Below are 21,240 nucleotides of genomic sequence, written 5' to 3'. Positions count from 1 at the left end.
AACTTAACTGCATGCCTGAGAGTGAGAGACTGAGTCTATTTTTTATTTATTTATTTATTTATTTCGATATTTTTACATGTTATTTCAGATATTTAAATTTTCTTTTTTGCATTCTTAAATATTCTTGTTAAATAAATTTTTATTTCTCTTTAAAAGGGTGTACTTGCATCAATATGCCTTTATTATCAGTATATAAGTTTAAAAAAATGGTCTAAAAACAGCAAAATTACAACAATAATAAAAATGGTCTTAAAAGCGCAATATTATGCAATATTATCGCTGATCGCAATAATTTCTGACGCAATTAGTCGCCCAGCAAAATTTGTTATCGTGACAGGCCTAATCATAATAACAACAGTCAAGTTTTTATAAAGTAGTTGAAACTAGCTCCACCTCCAGCAGCTACAACAGTAACATGTTGCTCTAACACTGATGTTTCAGTATTAATAATCTAATGATGTCATATATAATAATATCAGCCAAAGGAACCAAACACTACTTTTAATGCAATATTTAAACTACATTTTTCTCTCTCAGAACTGGTTCTTATGACATGTTGTCTGACCACATCAGAAATTAAATGTGTTTAAGATAAGATAAGATAAAATACACCTTCATTGATCCCACAATTGAGAAATTCCAGTGTTACAGCAGTCAAGGGTAAAGAGTCAAATTAAAGATTTTAATATTTAAAAACTTAAAAAACTAGGCATGCAGAAAAAAGTACAAAAGATACAAGAAACAGCAATAAATAATAACAATAATAATAATGAGCAGTGGATAAAAAAGTGAGCAATGGATTAAAGTGAACATATTTAGTGCAACTGAATATTATTTATCATTCTGAACAGCTTCAAGGTGGACTGAATGTAAAAATAATTAGGCAATAAACATCAAAACACAACATTAAATGTCATATTTGGGTTAATATTCAACTAAGGTAGGCATTGTGTGATCCATGTACTGTATTTTTTTTTCACCGTGGTCAGAGGTGGATACCTGTGCAAGAAGATACTAAAGTGCTATAGGAGGTGCGCTATCTCCAATAGCACTATCTTCGCCATGATGGGGTAAGTCTGGTGGCATGGGTGGGCCCAAGATGGACAGTTCCCCATACTGGCTGCAGGAGGCTGCTGGGTCCTGGCTCTGTTTAGGTCTGCCTATTGTGCGCCTCCAGCGCATTGCTTTTCTGTCGGGGTCTGCTCCCATAGCCTTGCCTCAAGAGGCTAACCCACAAGGCAGTGGGACTATTTGCCCATAGCTGGGGCAGTGGTTGATGGGTGTCAGGGCATGTCCACCCTGTGGTGGGCCTGCACATCACATCTCTGGGGCCCACTGCTGCTCCGAGATCCCCTGCAGTTTAGCCTGGGGCCGCGGGGCACCCAGTTACCGTGTGTGACTGCGAGGAGGCACTGCAGGAGTCTTGGTGGTGGAGAGGCTGTGTACTGGCAGAAGAAACTTACACTCTCGGCTCCTCTTTTCACCCCCTGTTAGGGGACTAGCCAGCGGCAGTAGCTGAAAGCAGAGAGTTGCAAGCAGAAGGCAGCATGCAGCACGCACTAACTATGAGCACTTCTACACTACTGCACTAGACGCTTCACACACACCCTGTGTGACGCTTCACACACACACACACACACACACATTCCTGTACAGGCATTAAAGTGAGGACCGGGACAGTTCCCATTGGGAGTGAGGACCACCCTTTCTGCTATACTTAGAGACAAACTGATCTTACACTTCAACACTAGGTGGCCCCCTAACTCCAGTCTCCACCTCAGATTTTTAAAACAAAAAAAGGAAAAATACCTTGTGAAAAACTTTTGTACTATCTTAGTGAGGACTTTTTCATGGGGGCGCTGTTGGGTCCATTTCTGGTCAGACCATTTCTGTTTATAGTTTGTAGTAAGTCTTTGCTCCCTTTTTGTGTTTTACTGTTGACAAATACTGTAATAATAAATAATAATACAGCTGAACTCAGTGCCTCCTAGTGACTTAACATCACAACAACACATTTTCTCTTAGAGTATTTTAATAATTTAAGAAACATTCAGTGATGACATTATCACTGTATAAAGACAGGAGAGTTCAGAGGTCAGACCTGCTGCAGGCGGTCAGGTGACGTCATAAGAGTCCTCAGGTGAGGTCAGAGTTCTCAGGTGAGGTCATGAGAGTTCTCAGGTGAGGTGAATTGAGAACTGAGAAAACTGAGACACAACAAATACTAAACTTCACCTGTTTATTTAAACATTCCACATAAAGGGGAATCAAACTTCTCTGTGAACATTATGTGCAAATGCAATATGAAACAAAACTGCTGACACTGAGGGTCAAGAATACTGAAGCTCCACACATAACATGAAACTGAAGTGAACAGATCAGCAGAGATGGACCTATATAAAATAAAGTTGCTGAAACTGTGAACCATCAGATACCGAGAGAATACACAAAACCAAGGTGAACAGATCATGAGAGATGGACCGATTGCACCGATTTTTAGGGCTGATTTTTTTCACAAGTCTGACCTGCCAGTTCCAATTTTGAGCCCACATTGATTTTCTTTCTAAAAACTCTAATGGGCAGCATTTGTAATCTTTAATTCTTCATTTTTAAACAAATTCTCACACTCATGATAACAAATTGACTATTACAATAGCCTATTTTTCCCATAATGCATCAATGTACCGGACCTTCTCTCAAGTTTTATAATAAAGTACTCAGGTACTGGCCAGAGCCCTTTTTTGTACAAATACCTTCCATTTGAAAATACGTTTTAGTAACTTGTCTCGTTCACGAAATGTTTAAAGTGAATTTTTGTTCCGGCTTAATAAGCATTGAGTCTCTTATTGTGAAAGGCAAAAACAAAACTGAGTGTCAGATCCACAGTAAAGAAGTTGACATTTCCAGTTCAATGACAGAACCTCCGTGAGAGAATTCACAGCTCTCGCCTACAATATTGCTTTCCTTAATGAAACCTGGTGCAACAGGTCACGGTGTAACATGTCGTCAACTTTGTCAACTTTAATTGAAAAAATGATACACTGCCCAGCACCTTTGCGGTCATTCCAGGTAATGCTTAAAACTGTTAGAATCAGGTCACTGGCTGGTTAGTCGGTGCATCTCTATAGATCAACTCTATGGATCGAAATGGTGCATCCCCAGTCCTTCATACTTCAGCTTTTTCAGAGTTAAAGTTACAATTTTGTTGCACACATAGTTTTTGACACTTTTCCATGACCTTTCACTCAGGGCCTTGTCAGCTTGTATAGCCCGCAGACAGTCCCTCTTCCAAGGAACTCTTCGCTCTGCCAAAAAGTTTCCCAGGTGCTTTTCCACTGCCATCCTTTCTGCTTCACTCCATGGTCTCCTCACTGTAGCTTGGAGTGGCTCTACAAATGATAAAGAAGGCAAAGAAGATTTTGTAATGTTCAATAAATAAACCACTATACAGATTTCTTAACTTGCATGCACAGCTAGCAAACTGTCATGGAGAGAGGGAGTAGAGCGAAAAAAAAATGTCATCTGCTTTTTTTGTTATTGTTTTTTTTCACAATCATTAAATCTAAGGTGCAACTGGCAGCACCAGTTTTCTTTCGCACTTTATCAGTTGCTGTGTGACTGCATGAGTGTCTCCTCAACAAATAAAATAAATACACAGATAAACCTAGCCCACAATGTGTTGGTACAGTTTTCAACAGCAGTTGGTGGGTGGATGTTTGACCCCCCCAAAGGTGGTCCAGGGGCATGACAGTTTCTTACTCATCCATCCACTGTGGGAAGCGCATCCAAACTTTGTAGCAAGTCCCGCTAGTTACAAATAGTAATTTGATGTTGAAATCCATATTGAAATTGGCAGAATAAGAGCTTATTAGCTAACTGACGGAGGTTACATACGTTTATATTATGGTGTTTTCAAGGTTGCCTCTGCAAAATGCCTATCTGGCAAAGGTAAATAGAAACATCTATATAGTGTGTTCAAATGTAACGTCAAGAAAAAGAAATTTAGGCACACTCAAATAAAATAGCTGTAAAAGGTAACATGATGGTTACTTTTCAGAGTAACGTTTATATGTAGTAATTGTTAAAGTAAATCAATTACTTTTTTTAAGTAACTAATTGCTAATTTCTACTAACTTGCCCAATTCTGGTCATGATGCTTCTAACACTACTAGTGTGTGTCACTAGTTTATTTAGAATATAGTGATAAACATGTAAACAGGAATATTCCCATAACTGCGGCACATGCAAACATCTTATTTGGGATATTGCCTTCACCACATTATGGACCTTAATCTGAATATGGTTGCACATACAAACGTAGCCATTGTCTTGTTTAAATTCTGTTTCTCTGTGAGGGTCACCATCACGCTTACAGTAGGCTATATTTTGTCTGGTCTGGTCCACACACAGGTTGCTGCAGGAGAACATGAATTTTATTCCATGCACATGCATATGGCCGCATGTTTGAACACAACACGGTTATCTTCTCCAGCCGCAGTTCATAAACGCCGCTGCACATTGGCAATTATCAAACCAAATGTGAGAATTAAATAACGGGACTTGTAGTTTTGTTGGGCACAAAGTCAAAGAACAGTGTTGTGGCTGCTAAATAAAACAGACGCAGCCCGAGTGATATACTGTAAAGACATACGTCTGAAGAGGAATGGATTGTAAAGTAACACATCAACTCTGCATTATTGTTACTGAAGTCCACAAGTTTACCTGGTAGATGCTTTTCAAATCTTTTCATGGTGCAGTTGAGTTTTCATGACCAGAGGTTCTGCCTCATAGAAGTTGTATTAAAGCATGGGCCGCAGTGCCTCAAACCGCTATTTGCATGAGAGAGAGAGAAAGCGCACGCAAGCACAGCTGGGAGTTGGGGGTGAAGGTGGGGGTCTTGACTGACTGGGAGTGAGGATGTTATGCTGGGTGACAGCACAAATATTAATATTAAGATATTAAGAATAGAGCCTACTTTTCTCCTCAACCCTGCAATGATCTCATACAGTCCCACTAATGTAAATCTGTCTTAACAACAGAGAAGTTTGCCCAGTTAATAAGAAATTACCTTTTCCTTTCACCATCTGTTTTTCTCTTTTCTTTTTATTTTTCTTCTGTGTAACCAGGTTTTTTCCTGACCTCTGATCTGCAACAATAAAAAAAACATTAGTACCTGTTCATAAAACCTTAACTCTAATGAATATTAACAATACAACTGTGTTCAAAGGCTAACGTTAAAACCTCATAAACAAGACCTCATTGTTCACTGCTTATTCTTTCATTTCAACAGACAAAATTTTAAGATCTAGTGTTCTTGAACATTGAAAATTGCAAAAAAGTTCTGATGCTGGCATGCATGACCAAGGATTAATCAAGCCACTAAAGATGAACTGTGATGATATTGTGACCTCCCATGAAGCTGATTCACTTTGTTCTCACTATCATCTTTCTGATTTCTGTATGCAGACAGAGTAATCTCTGGTTTTACTACACTGACACTGACTGTCAAGTCTGTTGTAGGTTCTGATCAAAACATGCCACATCATCAGCTTAATTAATTAACAAATGAACAATGACAAAATGGTGAGCAGTACTAAGATAAATCTTTAGAAATATGTGTTGGAAGTTGGAAAATCAACCAGGTGGGCCCTAAAACAAAAAACAGGAGTTTTGTACATTTTTAATTTATCACTGTACAATGAGCTTTTTATTATTAAAGCCAAATAACTCACCATCTCTATCTGAACTCCCATCTTCACTACTCTGGTGAACTGTCTTTTCAGGGCAGAAGAGGTCAGAACCTTCATCTGAAAAATAAGAGCAAGCAGGGTGTATTATTGCATTGGAAAGGAAGACATGATGAAAGCATGGAAGTGTATCTGCCATGATTATTAATACAAAAGAACAGTGGTTCCCAAAGTGGAGGCCACATAGTTAGGTATGCTTCATTACAGTAAAATTATGTTTTTTCTCTTAATCAATTGTCTAATCAATGAGACTGTGTCTTCATCTACTTCAGTCATTTAATCCACATTACTGATGATTACTGATCAAACATCTCATTAATGTTGTTAATATTTTGTATAAACAGTCATCCCTACAATATTGCTGCAGTGTCAATATTGAGGGATTTGGTTTTTATGTATGTATACAGTGAGTATCATGATATGGTATATTGTATGTGATATATATGTAGCATGTATCATGATATGGCCAAAAAATACCTTGATATAACTTTAAGGCCGTACTATCCAGCCTTAGCTTAAAAAAATTAAGTGTTTGTTGACTTGTGCATGTATTAGGAGAAATTAAATGATGTAGGAATGCATGCTTTGACTGGTTTGAGCGAAAATGCAGTTCAGTTGACACTGGAATGCACACTGTCTGACATAGTGTTTAACACACTTCCTGACTTCTAATGAAGTTAACATAATAAATCCCATGCACAGTTGGCAAAGGGCCGTAGAAAGTACATAATGGTGAGTTTGAAGAAGAATTGACAGAACTTACCTATTTGTTTCTCTGCCTTTTTCCGTTTTCTTCTTCTCATCCTCGGTGGAAGCCTCTGACTAAGGCTTATTCCTGGGCTCTGATCTGCAACAGACAAATATTAGTTCCTGTCACTTAATGAAACATTAGATAACAGAAAGGGTTCTGTGTGTTCTAAAGTGCTGACAATGAAAAACCCAACATAGTTTATTTAGAAAGTGCTTTTCAAAGTACTCAGAGACATTTTACTCAATTTAAAATCAAAGTAACACATCTGAATACCAAGACAACTGGATACTAACTCTAAACTCAGCATGTCAGTGCCTTAAACATTACTAAATAGTTGTATCTCACCACTTTGTCATCAGGAAACAATTTAAAAGAAAAAAGAGCCCTAAATATTTGCTATGATGGATTACTCATCTCAATGGGTGCAAAGTAGTGCGCTACTTGTCAGTTAACACTGATACCTTTACACTGAGCTCCACCACTGAAAATAACCAGCAGGCTCCTTTTGGTCAGAAGACAAGAGTATAATACAACAGCCATAAACGTACCATCCTCATTGCAGGGGTCTAATTTCTTTCTGGGGGAGAACAGGTCAAGACATCCATCTAAAAACAAGAGCAAAGAATGACATATGTGACACATCATACTGTGGAGTTTAGGAAATGATACCGAAAGCATGTGACTGTATCTGTATATGATAGTGTGGAGTTTACAAAGATTGAAAAAGATCCTTTTGAAATTTTAAAAATGCACATCCTTAAAAATAACTAAAAAAAAAGAACATACCATCATCCACCTCTCTGGCTCTTTTTTTTCCTTCTTGTGGGACAGTCTCAGAAGGTGACATGGGATTTTCAACTGTAAAAGATAAAGGTCAAATATTAGTGCTCAAATCCTCAAGTGCAAAGACTGTTGTTGATTAGATGATATTTATTTTTCCCAGATGTACTGACTCTCCCAGAAGAATCTACTCTACAGTAAAAGCCAACTCAAGTGTGCTGAAACAACTAAGGTGTTTATATTTAACCGTTAGCTCTTTATAATCAGGCTGATCTAATTCATCCTTAGTCACATACTATCAACTTCCTCTCTGCTTGGGATTCCTTTCCTCTGTGGACCAATGTTATAAGTTGATATGGGACTTTCACCTATGAAAGATTATAAGCAGAGCCAAAAATTCTTTAAGTACAAAGGCAACTGTTCAATAAATGAGGGTGTTCTAATACTGCTGTGTTAATATAATATGTAATTCCAAGACAAAAAAATACACAAAACAATCCTTGGTCATGCAAGCATTGACTTTCCTCTCTAATTTCCTTGTTTAGTTTTGTTTTTTGTTTTATTTATTTTTTTCTGGCCAAAAATGTATTAGTCAATATTTATATATCATCCTCTCATAAAAAGAAGTGACTTTTCATCTTTATGGGTTGCCTGATAATGTTTTTAAGAAATGACAGTTATATTGTCCAGCTGGTGTAGACTGTACAAATTTAAAAGACACTAGCCTTCCTCTTGGATTTGTAAATACATGTACACTTCTTAGTTGTTAGGACCTCTAATAGCTAATGTGATTACGTCAGCTATAAATTTTGTGGCGTATTGTGAGAATGCTGTATGTGATGTCAGTAAACAGCAGGACAAAACTGTCAGTTGTAGTGCATACATACCATTAACAGAAGGGTTGGTGGTGTTGAGGTTCTTCCCGTTTAAGCTCTCAGTGCCTTGCTCCATTGCAAACAGAAGTTTGCTTATTTTAGCAATTTGAAATGCTTTGTCCGTCTGTAGGTAAAAGTCGCGATGAACTCTGATGTCATGCCCCATAAGCCTTGCAACTTGTTCCAGCTCCTTTTCATTCAGATCCAGGAGTTGGCATAGGGTGGCCACCTGTTTTCTTAATTTAGCTGATCTCAGGAGCTCAGGGTTTTCTGCTTTGCTTTCCTCTGCATATTTTTGCAGACAGTCACAGCCACGTATGTTTGTCATTGTACCAGGTCTTGCAAAGAGATAAGGGTTTTCAGCAGGTATGCCAGCTTCATCTCTTCTGTTAATCAACAAGTCAATTGACTCCTTCATTCTCTGTGTCAAGAAAACAGGTACCTTCCTGCCTCTTTTTCCTTGGACTTCTAAGTGAGTTAGAAGCTTGCTGAGCTCTTTCTCTAGAGGAGACAAGGTTTCATATATGTCCTTGTTTATGGGATTTGTGCTTGCTGTTTCGTAGGTGTCAAGAGTCAAGTGTGATGATTCCCCTTCACGCAGCTTGTTGAAGATAATGACCTGTGCCAGAACCGTCTCATTCAACATCTTGTAGGCGGTTAAACTGAGCTCCTTTGTCAGTTCCTCCTTTGCTTTATCTTCCACCATCCTCAGATGATCCCTCAGAGTCGTCACATTTTTTGTCAGGGGGATGTCATCTTGCTTGTACCATCTCTTTTCTTGTATTGTTTGATGAGCACTGACAGAAACATGGTTCTTCCAGTTTTTGTCCAAAAGTTCCAGAAATTGTTTGGCCTTCCTCTCTGCCAGGTCATCATCATTCATGAGTGTTTGTCTAATCAGGACCTTCACCGTTCCTTTGAGACAGAATCTAATTTGGACAGCAGTGGGAGGTTTTCCATACTCATTTTTGCCTGGACTACACTCTGCAACCTTCTTTGCCACACTGACAACAAACTGAAACCTTGATGGTGCACACAAGTCTTCCAGACCCTTTACAGTCTTATCCATGTCTTTAGCAACCAACATAAATTGGCCAAGCTCCCTCATTCTCTGTGCAACGTACTGGTGTCTTGACTTCACACGCACATGGTTTGCACGCAGTGCTTCACCGTACCTGCAAATCAAAGAGTCTGTCCTGATGTGAAAGGATACATCATCTTGTCGCATATTATCAATAATCTTCTGACATTTATCGGAGGAAGCAGCAATTGGAGGCAAGCGTGCAGCATGACTTTGTACTTTTCTCCTTCCATTTGTCATACAAGATTTTTTGCTTCCGCATGAGAACTGATGTTTCCGCAACTCCTTTCTGGCAAACATCCCATAACAATATGTGCAAGGCAAATAATCCTCAACCAAGGCCTTATGAGAGGGCTGCTTACACATCACGAGTTGTTCCCTGCATTGTTCCAGGACTTCGGCAGTGTGATTGAAATCCCCTTTACTGCACAGTAGATCCAGCAGTGCTTTCCTGTATTTTGACCCTACTGGAAAACTGAAGGCATATGCTACATCTTCGATCTCCATATGCTTACTCTTCAAATGTCTCGCTATCTTTGAGTGTGGCTGTCCACAGTAAAGACAGTAGTGCTTTTTGTCCCATGATTGTTTGCCATTCTGCCTTTTTGTGCAGGTTTTTATGGTCACAGTTTTCACTTCATCTTTGTTCATCTTTACTTTTTTCTTATTTCTTTTCACATAATTTCTGGGGGTTTTGTGCTTTTTAATATTGCACTTGTCTGTTTGTTGATCTTTGTCTTCTCCTGAATCTGTATCTGGACCTTCAACAGCTTCATCACTAAATGATTCCTTAAATAATGAAGGTTTATCCAGGTTTATCACATCCACATCACTAGATGATAATTCACTCTGAGCTGGATTGTAGTCTGGGTCTGGTCCTGTAAGGCTGGGAAATTCACCGTCCGACTCCTCATGGATACTGTCCAACTGTAAGCACAAAGCATATATGTCAGAGAAAATGTAGTCACATACAATTAATACATCAATTCTAGGTCTTGCAGTTAAACAATTTTACTCACTAATACTAGATTAGAAAGGTGTCACTTTTTGATAATTAAATATTGCATGAGGATGGCAACGGTAAGAGTGATAGTAATGTTTATAAAACCAAAACTTTAACATGTATTTACTTTTTAAGTGTCTTTTGTAAATACGTGTTTACCTGAATTATCCTGGTGAAGTAAACTGAATGTAATCTTGACTAAGAACTCTGCAAATAGAGTCCACTCGTATTTCAGCAATTCTATGCCACACACGTTTTCTCCATTTCACCTGCACTGTAACTGTAAAAGGCTTCCTGCCTGACAGAGAGCCTGAATAATCAATCCTTACCACGTTTTGAAATGAGAGTAGATAAAGCAGCATACTACTGACAGGTCACATGTAATTGTGTGTTGTTTTGTTTTGTTTTTAACCTGTAAAATGTAAGTATGGTAGTTTGCAAACCTCAGGCCTGTATATACATGTATCAGTGGTTAACTATACATAACAAAAGTTTTGAATCATGTCAGTAGATCTCCTCAGCTGGCAGCTGTGACATGGCTGCATTGTACTACTTTAGATTGATTTAGTTATGTCTACTAGAACTGTTTTTGATATGCTGGGGTTTTCTGGGGTTAACAGACGTTATTACAGAAACCTTTCCCACAGAGAGACCTGTATATTACATTAAATTATTTTTTTAACCAGAAACACAAACTTGTTAAAAGAGGAGTCTCACTCTGAAAATCTTGGACTGAGTTGTTACAATTTGTCTTGACTCATCTATATTGTGAGGTTCTGTGCAATATTCAGCGATGGCATACTGGCAGTTTCAAAAGTTTCTAAACTGATATATGCACAGTGTTTGAGTTTGTGGCTGCTGTTTTGTTGTTTTCTATGGCAGTTTCAAAAGGAAAGCTCCAAACCCCTCTTCGCAACTGTGTAATGACCATTGCTACTAGGAGTGGTCATTACACAGTAATATCAGACCACTGAATGCCACGACTGACCAATCAGAATACAGCATTTAATAGAACCGTGTAATAAAGAGTGGTTAATGAACAAGTTCCATAACCCTGAAGTCATTCAGCATTTTTGGGTTTCTTGTCTCAAATTTAATATTTACACATTTTGTTCTGTGACATAAAACACATTATAAAAGACACATTTGAACTAAAAACAAACAAACAATGTAAGTACCTTTAAAATGGTGGCTGCTAATGTGTGTCTTACCAAGACTATGTTGGTTGTACATGGTTGGCTTAACATTAGCTTTTTACTGCTAACAATGTAATTTACACTTCAAAAATCATAAAGTGGTGCTTATCTGTGAAGATTGCTATGCTGAACCAAACATGTAGGTATCAAGAAACAGTTTATTTTCAGTAATAATCCAAAATCAAATTGAAAAATCCCATATAGGCTTTTTGATGAGGGAGAAGCTAATATCCAGGCTGGCGTACTGAAATAACACGATCCTTTCACCACTCTACTGAGTCTGAATAAGTACAGTGTAAAGATTTTGTATAGGTACTTACTTGTGTTGGCCTCCCAGTCATTGTGTCAGAATCAGGACCTAACAACAAAGTGAAGAGATATTATTTAAATGTTATTGTCTGAAACAGTTTCAACAAAATAATTAGAATCAAACTAGTAACTTCTACTAAGTTGTACAACACAATTATACATTGCTATCTTTCTGCACATTTGTCTCTTTGTACATCAAACGAGGCAAGAACTGGTCAATACTGCATTGTTAAAAAGGCACTCATATATAGATGACTAAAAAAAAAACGAACCTTGTCATCATGAATACATACAATCTACACACTCTAATCTGCATGCTTTCATTCATTGAATTTGGTCTGTGTAATTAAAATAATAATGATGTATTCTATCAGGCAATGTGCTATATGTTTATAAATTACAAATTCCTAATTTCCCATGCAGTCAGTAGCCACTTTATTACCCACACACAGCTCTGCCATCATTTCAGTTTCTGTAGCCTGAGTCAAAAATGGGTAGATGTAAATATTTGTTCGTTGATAAGCAAGGTATTATTTAAAAGTCTTTTTGTTCTGGACTACAGTATACTTCAAGGTGTTAAGAATGATTTTAACCTGCATTGCTTCATCTTATTGACTGTGCAACACTCAGGCCTATGTCTGACTGAAGACAAATTAACAGACTAATTGAAACAGAGCAGTGGTGCTGTATCTCCCTCAGTGTTGCTGGAGAACTATGTGGTGAGTGGGGCGGAGCTGCGTGGCATGAGAGGAGAGGCACACTTGCAGGCCTTACTTGAAATTATGTTGAGCAACTGGTAAATAAACAATATAAAAAGTTATTGTCCTTTACTTCATTATAGAATACACTGATACACGGTATCTTTAAAAGCTGATATATTGCCCAGCCTTTGTGACAGTGAAAATATAGTTGCCTTGGCAAACACACACTTTAGGCATCAGGAGCAAAGGGGCAGGGGCTCAGGTACCCTTAGCCAGCCCCTCTGCACATGCCTGCACTTTGTCAATACAGTTGTCTTGTAATGTATAAGATTGTACACATGTACCTAATAAAGTGATCACTGACGATTTGTAGATTACTCATTTTCCATGTGAAACCAATGCAGGCTTATTGTGAAATGTACTTAACCTAATTTCAGAAACAGCATGTTGTTATATCCCAAGATCACAGTTTCTTTTAGTTCAGGTCTAAAAGTTCAAATCACATTTTGTTCAATGATCAATGTTCTGTGTTACAGGATGTAAGTTCACACCAACATATACTGTCTACTGTTTTAACTAAACTGACAGTCACATGGTGAGAGTGAGTGAAACAAAAGGAAAGATACTGAATCAGGTTAAACAGAGCTGATTATTATTATTCACATAAGGTGTAAGAGCTGATTTCAGCTTACATCTCAAGTGCAACTAACCAGCTAAAGTCTACATCCGCAGTTTGTCTCTTAAAATGGCATTCATCCACAGTCATGGAATGTCTCTAAATTTCTAAAAGACACGAAACACTGAAAGACACTACACCCTACATTAATCACAGGCACCTACATGTATTTCATCATACTGAGAAAAAATGTCATAAACTAGGTATGAAAATATTTTGAGAGGTTTCTTTAAATTAAGGTTAAATCTAACATTTGATCATTTCATTTGTCAGTGAATCTAAAGGGTTAACTAAACAAATACAATGGTCACAGTTAACTGACTTGCTAGGAACTCATATAGTCAGATTTATGGTCACATACAAAAACAAAATAACATTAAATTACTTCTCCAGCTTAAAATTTAGCATAACTTGCCACTTCCACTTGCATTTTATAAAGTTTGAATTGTGACATGTTTCTAAAGTGCAGGAAAACATAATACCGTTAGCATAAGTTGACATGTACAAGCTAAAATCAAAAATGTTTTAACACTTACTTGCTGACAAATTCTTTGAGAAAAACCTCCTCTGCAGTTGCGGTCGTGATATAGTCTTAATTGCTGTAGTCTCCTCTTGAGTCTCTCCAAACTCCTTCCATGCTCCTCACGCTGCCTCAGCGAGCACATGCAGGGCTGCTGAGGTGGGGGATGGACAGTTTGCCCTGCTCACAGGTTCACAGGCACGAGCAGCCTAGGTGTGTGAGTGTGGGGGGGGTGTGGCCCCTCCCCTTGATGGGCCATCAATTAAGGCTAAGCAACAGGCTGCAGAGTGCCACACAATATCAGCATTTCTCAGCTCTGACTCTCAGGCCTCTGTACAGGCTGCAAACTTAAAATAAAAATGAAGAATCACATTTATCTGCACAAAGTTGCATCAGTAGTGACTGTACAATGTTTAAATACTTTAATACAAGTAAAATTTCTGCATTAAAAGTTTTACTGAGGCAAAAAATAGTATTAAAGTATCAAAAGTAAATTACTGAGCCCCTTTCAGAATAAACCCTGTTTGTATTCTGTTTAAATATTATATTAATCATTTTACATTGTATTGATCAATAATGCATTCATATTTTTTTGGTGTTTTATGTGGCAAAGACCAGTTATAAACTGCTGAATTCCTCCTCAGGGATAAATTAAGTAAATTAAAAAATAGCAAAGTTCACTTGTTGATGACATATTGTATAATCATTTGGGATATCCAGAGCAACTAAAGCAGTCAAACAAATGTAGGGGATTTGAAAGTACAATATTTGCCTCCGAAATGTAGTAGAGTGGAATATAAAGTATCAGAAAATTAAATCCTAAAGTTTAAGTACCTCAAAACCTAAGTACGGTAAATGTACAATAGTACAGTAAATGGACAATATGTCAATATTACATCGTTACTGAGATATGACACTATATATCATCTTGGATTTTGCAGAGATGGTGTCATTTCCTGGTTTGAAAGACTGAAATACATTAAACTGATGTAAATTTATCAACTTACCAGACTGTTCTCCTTTCGTTTCAGTGCTTGCTTTTACCCATATTGTCATTATATTCACATTAGTTATGATACTATCATGTATCTTATTGTGTTATCACTTTGTGAATCTTTTTTTTCCATATCTACAATATTGTCACAGCCGAGATTGTACATGGTCAAAAATATTGCTATCGTCGATTTTGTGTCCCAGTCCAATCACTAATGAAGTGCTTTTGAGGGGTTTTGAAAATACAGAGATATAAATTGTGTATCCATATAAAGCCTAGAAATATTGTGATATGATTTTCAGGACATATCACCCAGCTCTAGTATGAATACCTGCTGAAAAACTGTTCTCCAATAGGATGTCTATTAATTAAAAATATTTTTGTTGATGCTCTGTCAGGCCTCTGTGGTGTCTCCAAATAGCCAGCAAATAGAAGGAAACTGAGGTTTAACACAAAGTATTCTGTATGCAGAAAAATACAGACATATGTAGTACATCATTTAGGAGGTCATTTTTGAATACTGTTTAAATTGTCTTTTTTAATTTCTTTATCAAACTTGTCTGAAATATTGAAATACAATAATGATTCACTTTAGCTTTTAATGTTTGTGTCACAATGACCACAGATTGAATATTTCTTTTCCTGTCCATATAAAAACATTTTGATTCCACAAATTTTAAATTTACAAATTTACAAGCAACTTACTCTCAATTTCAAATCTCCTTTTCCAATCATCTGCCTCAGCTTCTCTTCTCTCAGCCTGGTATAACTTGATAGATTTTTGATTCATTTAATTTTTCCTTAAAATGCATGTGACAGATCAGAATTCAGGAAGCACAAAACAAAATAATTCTCAACATATGGAATGGCTCCCCTAAGGACCAGGGTTGAAACGATATGCATGACTCAGAGATGGTCAGGAGAGGTGAAAGTTCATGTTAACTAGGAACCTAAAAATAATTTCAGTCAAAAGTAAAAACCAGGGTGATACAAGTGAGCAAATTTATTTACATTTATTAAAAATGTGGATCATGCTGAGAGATAAGTTAGTTGGGCTGGCAGGGCATCATACAGGCAGGATCAGGCAGGCGAAAAAGGAAAAGTGCTGCAAAGCTGAGGGTGAAACACAATTCAGACAATCTGGATCTATGAATGTGGAGACGGGTGCAGGCAAGTAGGGGAGTCAGGTGATGGGGGTCAGATCCAGGTGGATGGATATGAAATGACAGGAGAGTTAGTACATGGTAGGGAATAGAGCAGGGTTGAGAATCTGTGACTAAGCATTGGATAGCGATGTGACAAAAGATTAAGAAAAGCCAAACATGGTGGGCAAGGTTTTACTATGGTTTGTTGTTGATCATTGTTATGATTAATATCTTGTCGCTGTATCTCTTACATTCATAAAATATATGTAAAACAAGTAAGACCTACTAAAATACTAATGTTCAGCAATTTTTAGGTTTAACATGTTTACCATCTTAAGGCCCTGACACACCAAGCCGACGGTCGGCCGTCGACCAAAGTCGGCCGTTGGTGAGCATCTGTCGGCCTAGTTTTTGCGGTGTGTCCCACACCTTCGGTGTCGGCGGCATCTGCTTTTCAGGCGATTGAGCATGTTGAATCAGCAGCGGAGCTAGTCGGTGAAAGAGATCATTCTGATTGGCTGTTTAGGTTTTATTCCCTTGCCCCTGTAGTGAGTGAATCCATTTGAATCCAAACGGAGAGCTGGGGCTAGCTTGGAGTGGCTAGCGCTGCATGCCGGAAGGAAACACAGCCAGTTAGCCTCTGCTAGCTTCCCAAACTAGCCCCGGCTCTCCGTTTGGATCCAACCGGAGCACCGAGCCCTGGTTTGTTATTCAGGTTAAAGTGGGAAGAAGCAGCAGGTTTATCGGGCAGTTGAGTGAAGTGGAGCCTGCGGAGGAAAGACCGGGACTGTCTGGATGTAATAGTCCGTGGAGGTGCTGCGGAACATACATGCCACTTGGCACAAGATCATCACATTTTTACAATTCATCATGAGAAGATGAATGCCTGAACCATATTTCTTCACAGTCCATACAATAGTTGACAAATAGCATTTAATTCTGAACCAAAGCAGTGGATCAACAGACTATCACTGCCATCCATAGATCTTTAATACTACAATGATTCAAAATAGCAGACCTAAAATGAGGAGAAAACCCAGAAAGTCACACAAGCTTTGCTGTGTGCAGGAAGCCAAAAACTTTACCACCTCCATATTATGTATTAAAAAATCTCAATGTCAGATATAAGTTGTCCACTGTGTTCTGTGATTAACCCTTAAAAAACCAAGCCATTTATTGCTATTTTTTGTCCGCCTGGCCTCTGTGTCTATTAATGCATGTATAATCTCAACCCTTTCATGCACAGTCAAGTAATGAACATCTTTTTTTTTCAGGACAACCTGGGCAATAATAATATGTATGCTAAAATGATGCTACATGAATGGATCAATAGTTATATGAGTAGAAAAACAAAAGAAAAAGCAAAACGGAAATTGAATGTCACAGAATTTAATTCAAAAAAGACACAGATCAACAATGTACAAGCTTTTTCATTTTCAAATATGTTTCTCTCAGGCCTTGGCTATCAGGAGAAAAAGATCCCAACATTCTAACACAAACACAACAAAAAATATTTACATTTTTACATTTTTTCTCCACTCGTTTTTCCCTCACTTCCTCAGTCACTTGTGCCACTCCTTGAAACAGTTTCTGTCTGGAACAAGACAGAGGGCTACATCACACATCTCACACTTCCAGGGGGTGGACTGTTGGACCTGCCTGTCCTTTCTGCAGAGGATGCACTTTTTTCTCCCAGCCGTGGCCTTCTTGCCCTTATCCTCTACATGGGAGACTGGCACGGGAATGTGTGAGCCCTGTGCTCTTTGAGGAGGGACATTCACCGTGACACCACAGAGCTGAGCTGTCAACTCTTGGAGGAAGCCTCTGTGGCTCATGGGTTCCTGTTGCCTCTGCTTGCAGAGATCCTTGTGAAGGAGATAGCTGTTGGTGGCAGCAATGTCCATGAAATGGTAGAGGAGGGTGCGGTACCATCTGTTGGATCTGTGAGTAGTACTGTATCAGCTGGTCTGATAAATCAACACCTCCCATGTGCTTGTTGTACTCCACAACAGGTGTTGGGCATGGGACAGATGTTGTGATCCAGCTGCCATCCTGACTTTTCATCCTCCTCTTTACAGTGGCTCCATCAAATGCTCGGTGGATCGTGGAGCAGACAGAGACCTCTCGTGTATCCATCCACTTGACGAAGATGAGTGGGCCTTGGCGTATCCACCTGATGGAGCCTCTTGGTACTTTTTTGTGCAGGGCATTTTCAGATGTCTGGGGGCACTCTTTCCTGTTGTCTCTGTAGGTGCCACATGCTTCCATGTTAACATTATACAGTGCCCTGAAAAGCGTTGGGCTTGTATAAAAATTGTCCATGTACACATGGAAGCCAGTGCCCAGGTATGCTGGCTTGATCAGGGACATCACTGCGTCGTAGGCTAGCCCAACTCCTGATGGAAACTGGGTCTTGCCTGTGTACACAGTAAAATCAACTGTGTAGCCGTTGCTGCTGTCTGCCAGCACAAAAAGCTTGAAACCCTATTTAGTAGGTTTTGCCTTCATATACTGAGTCATGCCAGTATGAGCCTTGGTCGCCACCATCCGCTCGTCAATCGCCAGGTTCTGGTAGGGGTGGTAGTGGGCCTTACAGGCATCCTGGATGGAGACCATAAGGGGCTTCAGGCGAAACAGGCGGTCATGCTCTGGTGTCCCCTTCTTCTTGTCATTCTCCACATCTTGGTCAGGATCACTCAAGTGGATATTCCAGGAGATTACCAGGTACCTGTTCCGTGGCATGACACTGGCTGGGAAGGTCAGGCTGAAAATGGAACCAGTTTTCCAGTAATCCTGGACTGCGTTCATCTTCACCAGGGCAAAATAAAAGTTCAGTCCCAAAAACTTCTGGAATTCCTGGGTGGTGATGTCCGTCCATGAATATTTTTTGCCCTGTACAATATTTTTTGCAGCCTGTTTGTTCGTGTTCTGACACAGTGTTTTCACAACATCATCTGTGAAAAACAGTTTGAACAGGTCCAGTGGTGTGTACATACTGGTGGAGCTTAGTTGATGTCCAGGGGTTCTTGCTGGGAGGAACCTCTTTGGCTCTGGAGCTGTGTCTGGATGCTCCTCTGTTTTCCAGGATGTGGCAGAGGCTGCTGACTGTGGCCTAAGAGGAGACCTGGACCTGCATCCACCTCTGGACCTGGCCCGTCCCCTTCTGGTTGCTGAGGGGGTTCTCTTCCTCCCAGGACCTCCAACTGATGGCTGCAGCACAGCAGAGGTTGATGGCTCTTCCTCCTCTTCTTCAGAAGAAAGAGCATAGTTCACTTTTCCTTGTCCCCTTCTGGAAAGTGGCAGAGCAGCCACAACAGCAGAGGAAGTGGAAGGGAGAACCGATGTATCAGGAGGGCCTGCCTGTTGTTGATGATCAACACTGTAATACAAAAAATATGAGAAAAAAGAAAAAAAAACATTAGATCTTATAAAGCCTATCAGATTATTTTTCATTTCATTTCTCACACTATGTAATGTCTGAGTAAACCCCACACGTTCACATTCTTTACAGCTAACATGAGACTATTGAGCTCCATTCCCACCCAGTAAACAGCCAACCAGCCAACCTAACACAGGTGTACTAAAAAAAAAATATGTACATTTTATTTTATTTATTTTGTTATTTCAAATAAGGCCACTTACTCTTCAGCAGGGTCAAGTCCCTCCTGGTAGACCACCTCTTCATCTGTCAGGAATGACTCTGCTCCTGACTCAGAGTTGCTGGTTAGCATTAGCTCCAGTCCGTCACCACCACCATTCAAAACTAAATCCATTGCTTCAGCAACAGCGAAGCACCTTTTTGCAGTCGCCATAGTTCTGAAAAGAACTTTCCCCTCTCCAAGTAGTTCTGAAAAGAACTTTTTGTTTGTCTGTCTAACTCTCTCTATCAATAAAACTCACTACTCTCAAACTCACTAACCTATCTCTCCGACTCTCTCCTCTCCCACCACAAACACCGCGAAATTATGACCCGCGAGATTATTACCCGCGAAATTTGCTCTATATAAAACAAATAACAATAACTTCTGTCTACCATAAACCACAGTAAATGCAGTAAAAAACATACGTGCGCACAGGAAATGCGGACTAAGCACATGCCATATAGTGCGTAAAGCTTGTGTGTAAAGCTTGTGTACATTTCCACGTTCAAAAGTTGTTAGTAAATGTTTATTTATCTTTGTTTTGGCCATGGGAGATTATTATTCCTTTGTTTTCGATACTGGAAGATAACTATTTCACCTCACGCTGATCTTTGGCTGCTGGGATTGGATGTCACCGTCATAAAAATAAAAGAAGAAGAAATCGGAGCATCTCATTGGTCGAGAGACCGACCGGAAGTCATCATCGTTTACATCAAGCTTCAATATGGAGGTCCGCTAACATAATTTACACGTTTTTATCACAAAATGTAATGAATAATGAACTTATCACGGAGTTATCACGGTGTAATTCACGCGCGAAATTCCCGGAAAAAACGCCGCACTTAATGGCTGGATTGAAAACCTTCTCGAAAGGCTAGAATTGCCCCGAGCTCACCATAGATCGCCCAAAGAGTATGCTTGTGATAGCAATTTTCCCCATTAAGTTTTGTTGTGTGGTTCCCGAGATATTCTGCAAAGTACCGACGCTGTCGCGTGGGAGCGCCCGCGCACCTGTGGAGTTAGAAGGGTTAATATACAGTACAGGCCAAAAGTTTGGACACACCTTCTCATTCAATGCGTTTTCTTTATTTTCATGACTATTTACATTGTAGATTCTCACTGAAGGCATCAAAACTATGAATGAACACATGTGGAGTTATGTACTTAACAAAAAAAGGTGAAATAACTGAAAACATGTTTTATATTCTAGTTTCTTCAAAATAGCCACCCTTTGCTCTGATTACTGCTTTGCACACTCTTGGCATTCTCTCCATGAGCTTCAAGAGGTAGTCACCTGAAATGGTTTCCACTTCACAGGTGTGCCTTATCAGGGTTAATTAGTGGAATTTCTTGCTTTATCAATGGGGTTGGGACCATCAGTTGTGTTGTGCAGAAGTCAGGTTAATACTCAGCCGACAGCCCTATTGGACAACTGTTAAAATTCATATTATGGCAAGAACCAATCAGCTAACTAAAGAAAAACGAGTGGCCATCATTACTTTAAGAAATGAAGGTCAGTCAGTCCGGAAAATTGCAAAAACTTTAAATGTGTCCCCAAGTGGAGTCGCAAAAACCATCAAGCGCTACAACGAAACTGGCACACATGAGGACCGACCCAGGAAAGGAAGACCAAGAGTCACCTCTGCTTCTGAGGATAAGTTCATCCGAGTCACCAGCCTCAGAAATCGCAAGTTAACAGCAGCTCCGATCAGAGACCAGATGAATGCCACACAGAGTTCCAGCAGCAGACCCATCTCTAGAACAACTGTTAAGAGGAGACTGTGCGAATCAGGCCTTCATGGTCAAATAGCTGCTAGGAAA

The 21,240-nt window shown here is 39.3% G+C and overlaps 1 protein-coding gene and 2 long non-coding RNA genes across 5 annotated transcripts in view; all 3 read right to left on the bottom strand.

The window, feature by feature from the left end:
- LOC117259776 (uncharacterized) overlaps positions 1-21,240 on the bottom strand; it is a 66,370-nt gene that overhangs the window by 16,492 nt on the left and 28,638 nt on the right. The window lies entirely within an intron of this gene.
- Positions 98-6,211, bottom strand: LOC144458876 (uncharacterized). The gene is made up of 3 exons (XR_013488247.1): positions 5,733-6,211; positions 5,069-5,146; positions 98-3,389 (listed from the first exon to the last, which is right to left on the bottom strand). It is a non-coding gene; the product is annotated as an uncharacterized LOC144458876 (long non-coding RNA).
- On the bottom strand, positions 6,359-9,001 carry LOC144458974 (uncharacterized). The gene is made up of 5 exons (XM_078163004.1): positions 8,166-9,001; positions 7,285-7,356; positions 7,047-7,103; positions 6,511-6,594; positions 6,359-6,384 (listed from the first exon to the last, which is right to left on the bottom strand). The coding sequence occupies exons 1-5, from the start codon at positions 8,857-8,859 to the stop codon at positions 6,359-6,361; spliced, it is 933 nt and encodes a 310-aa protein (XP_078019130.1). The 5' UTR covers positions 8,860-9,001.

The sequence above is a fragment of the Epinephelus lanceolatus genome, chromosome 20 (assembly GCF_041903045.1).
Source record: "Epinephelus lanceolatus isolate andai-2023 chromosome 20, ASM4190304v1, whole genome shotgun sequence".
In the NCBI taxonomy this organism is placed as follows: domain Eukaryota; kingdom Metazoa; phylum Chordata; class Actinopteri; order Perciformes; family Serranidae; genus Epinephelus; species Epinephelus lanceolatus.
This window is presented reverse-complemented; position numbering and strand designations above follow the sequence as displayed.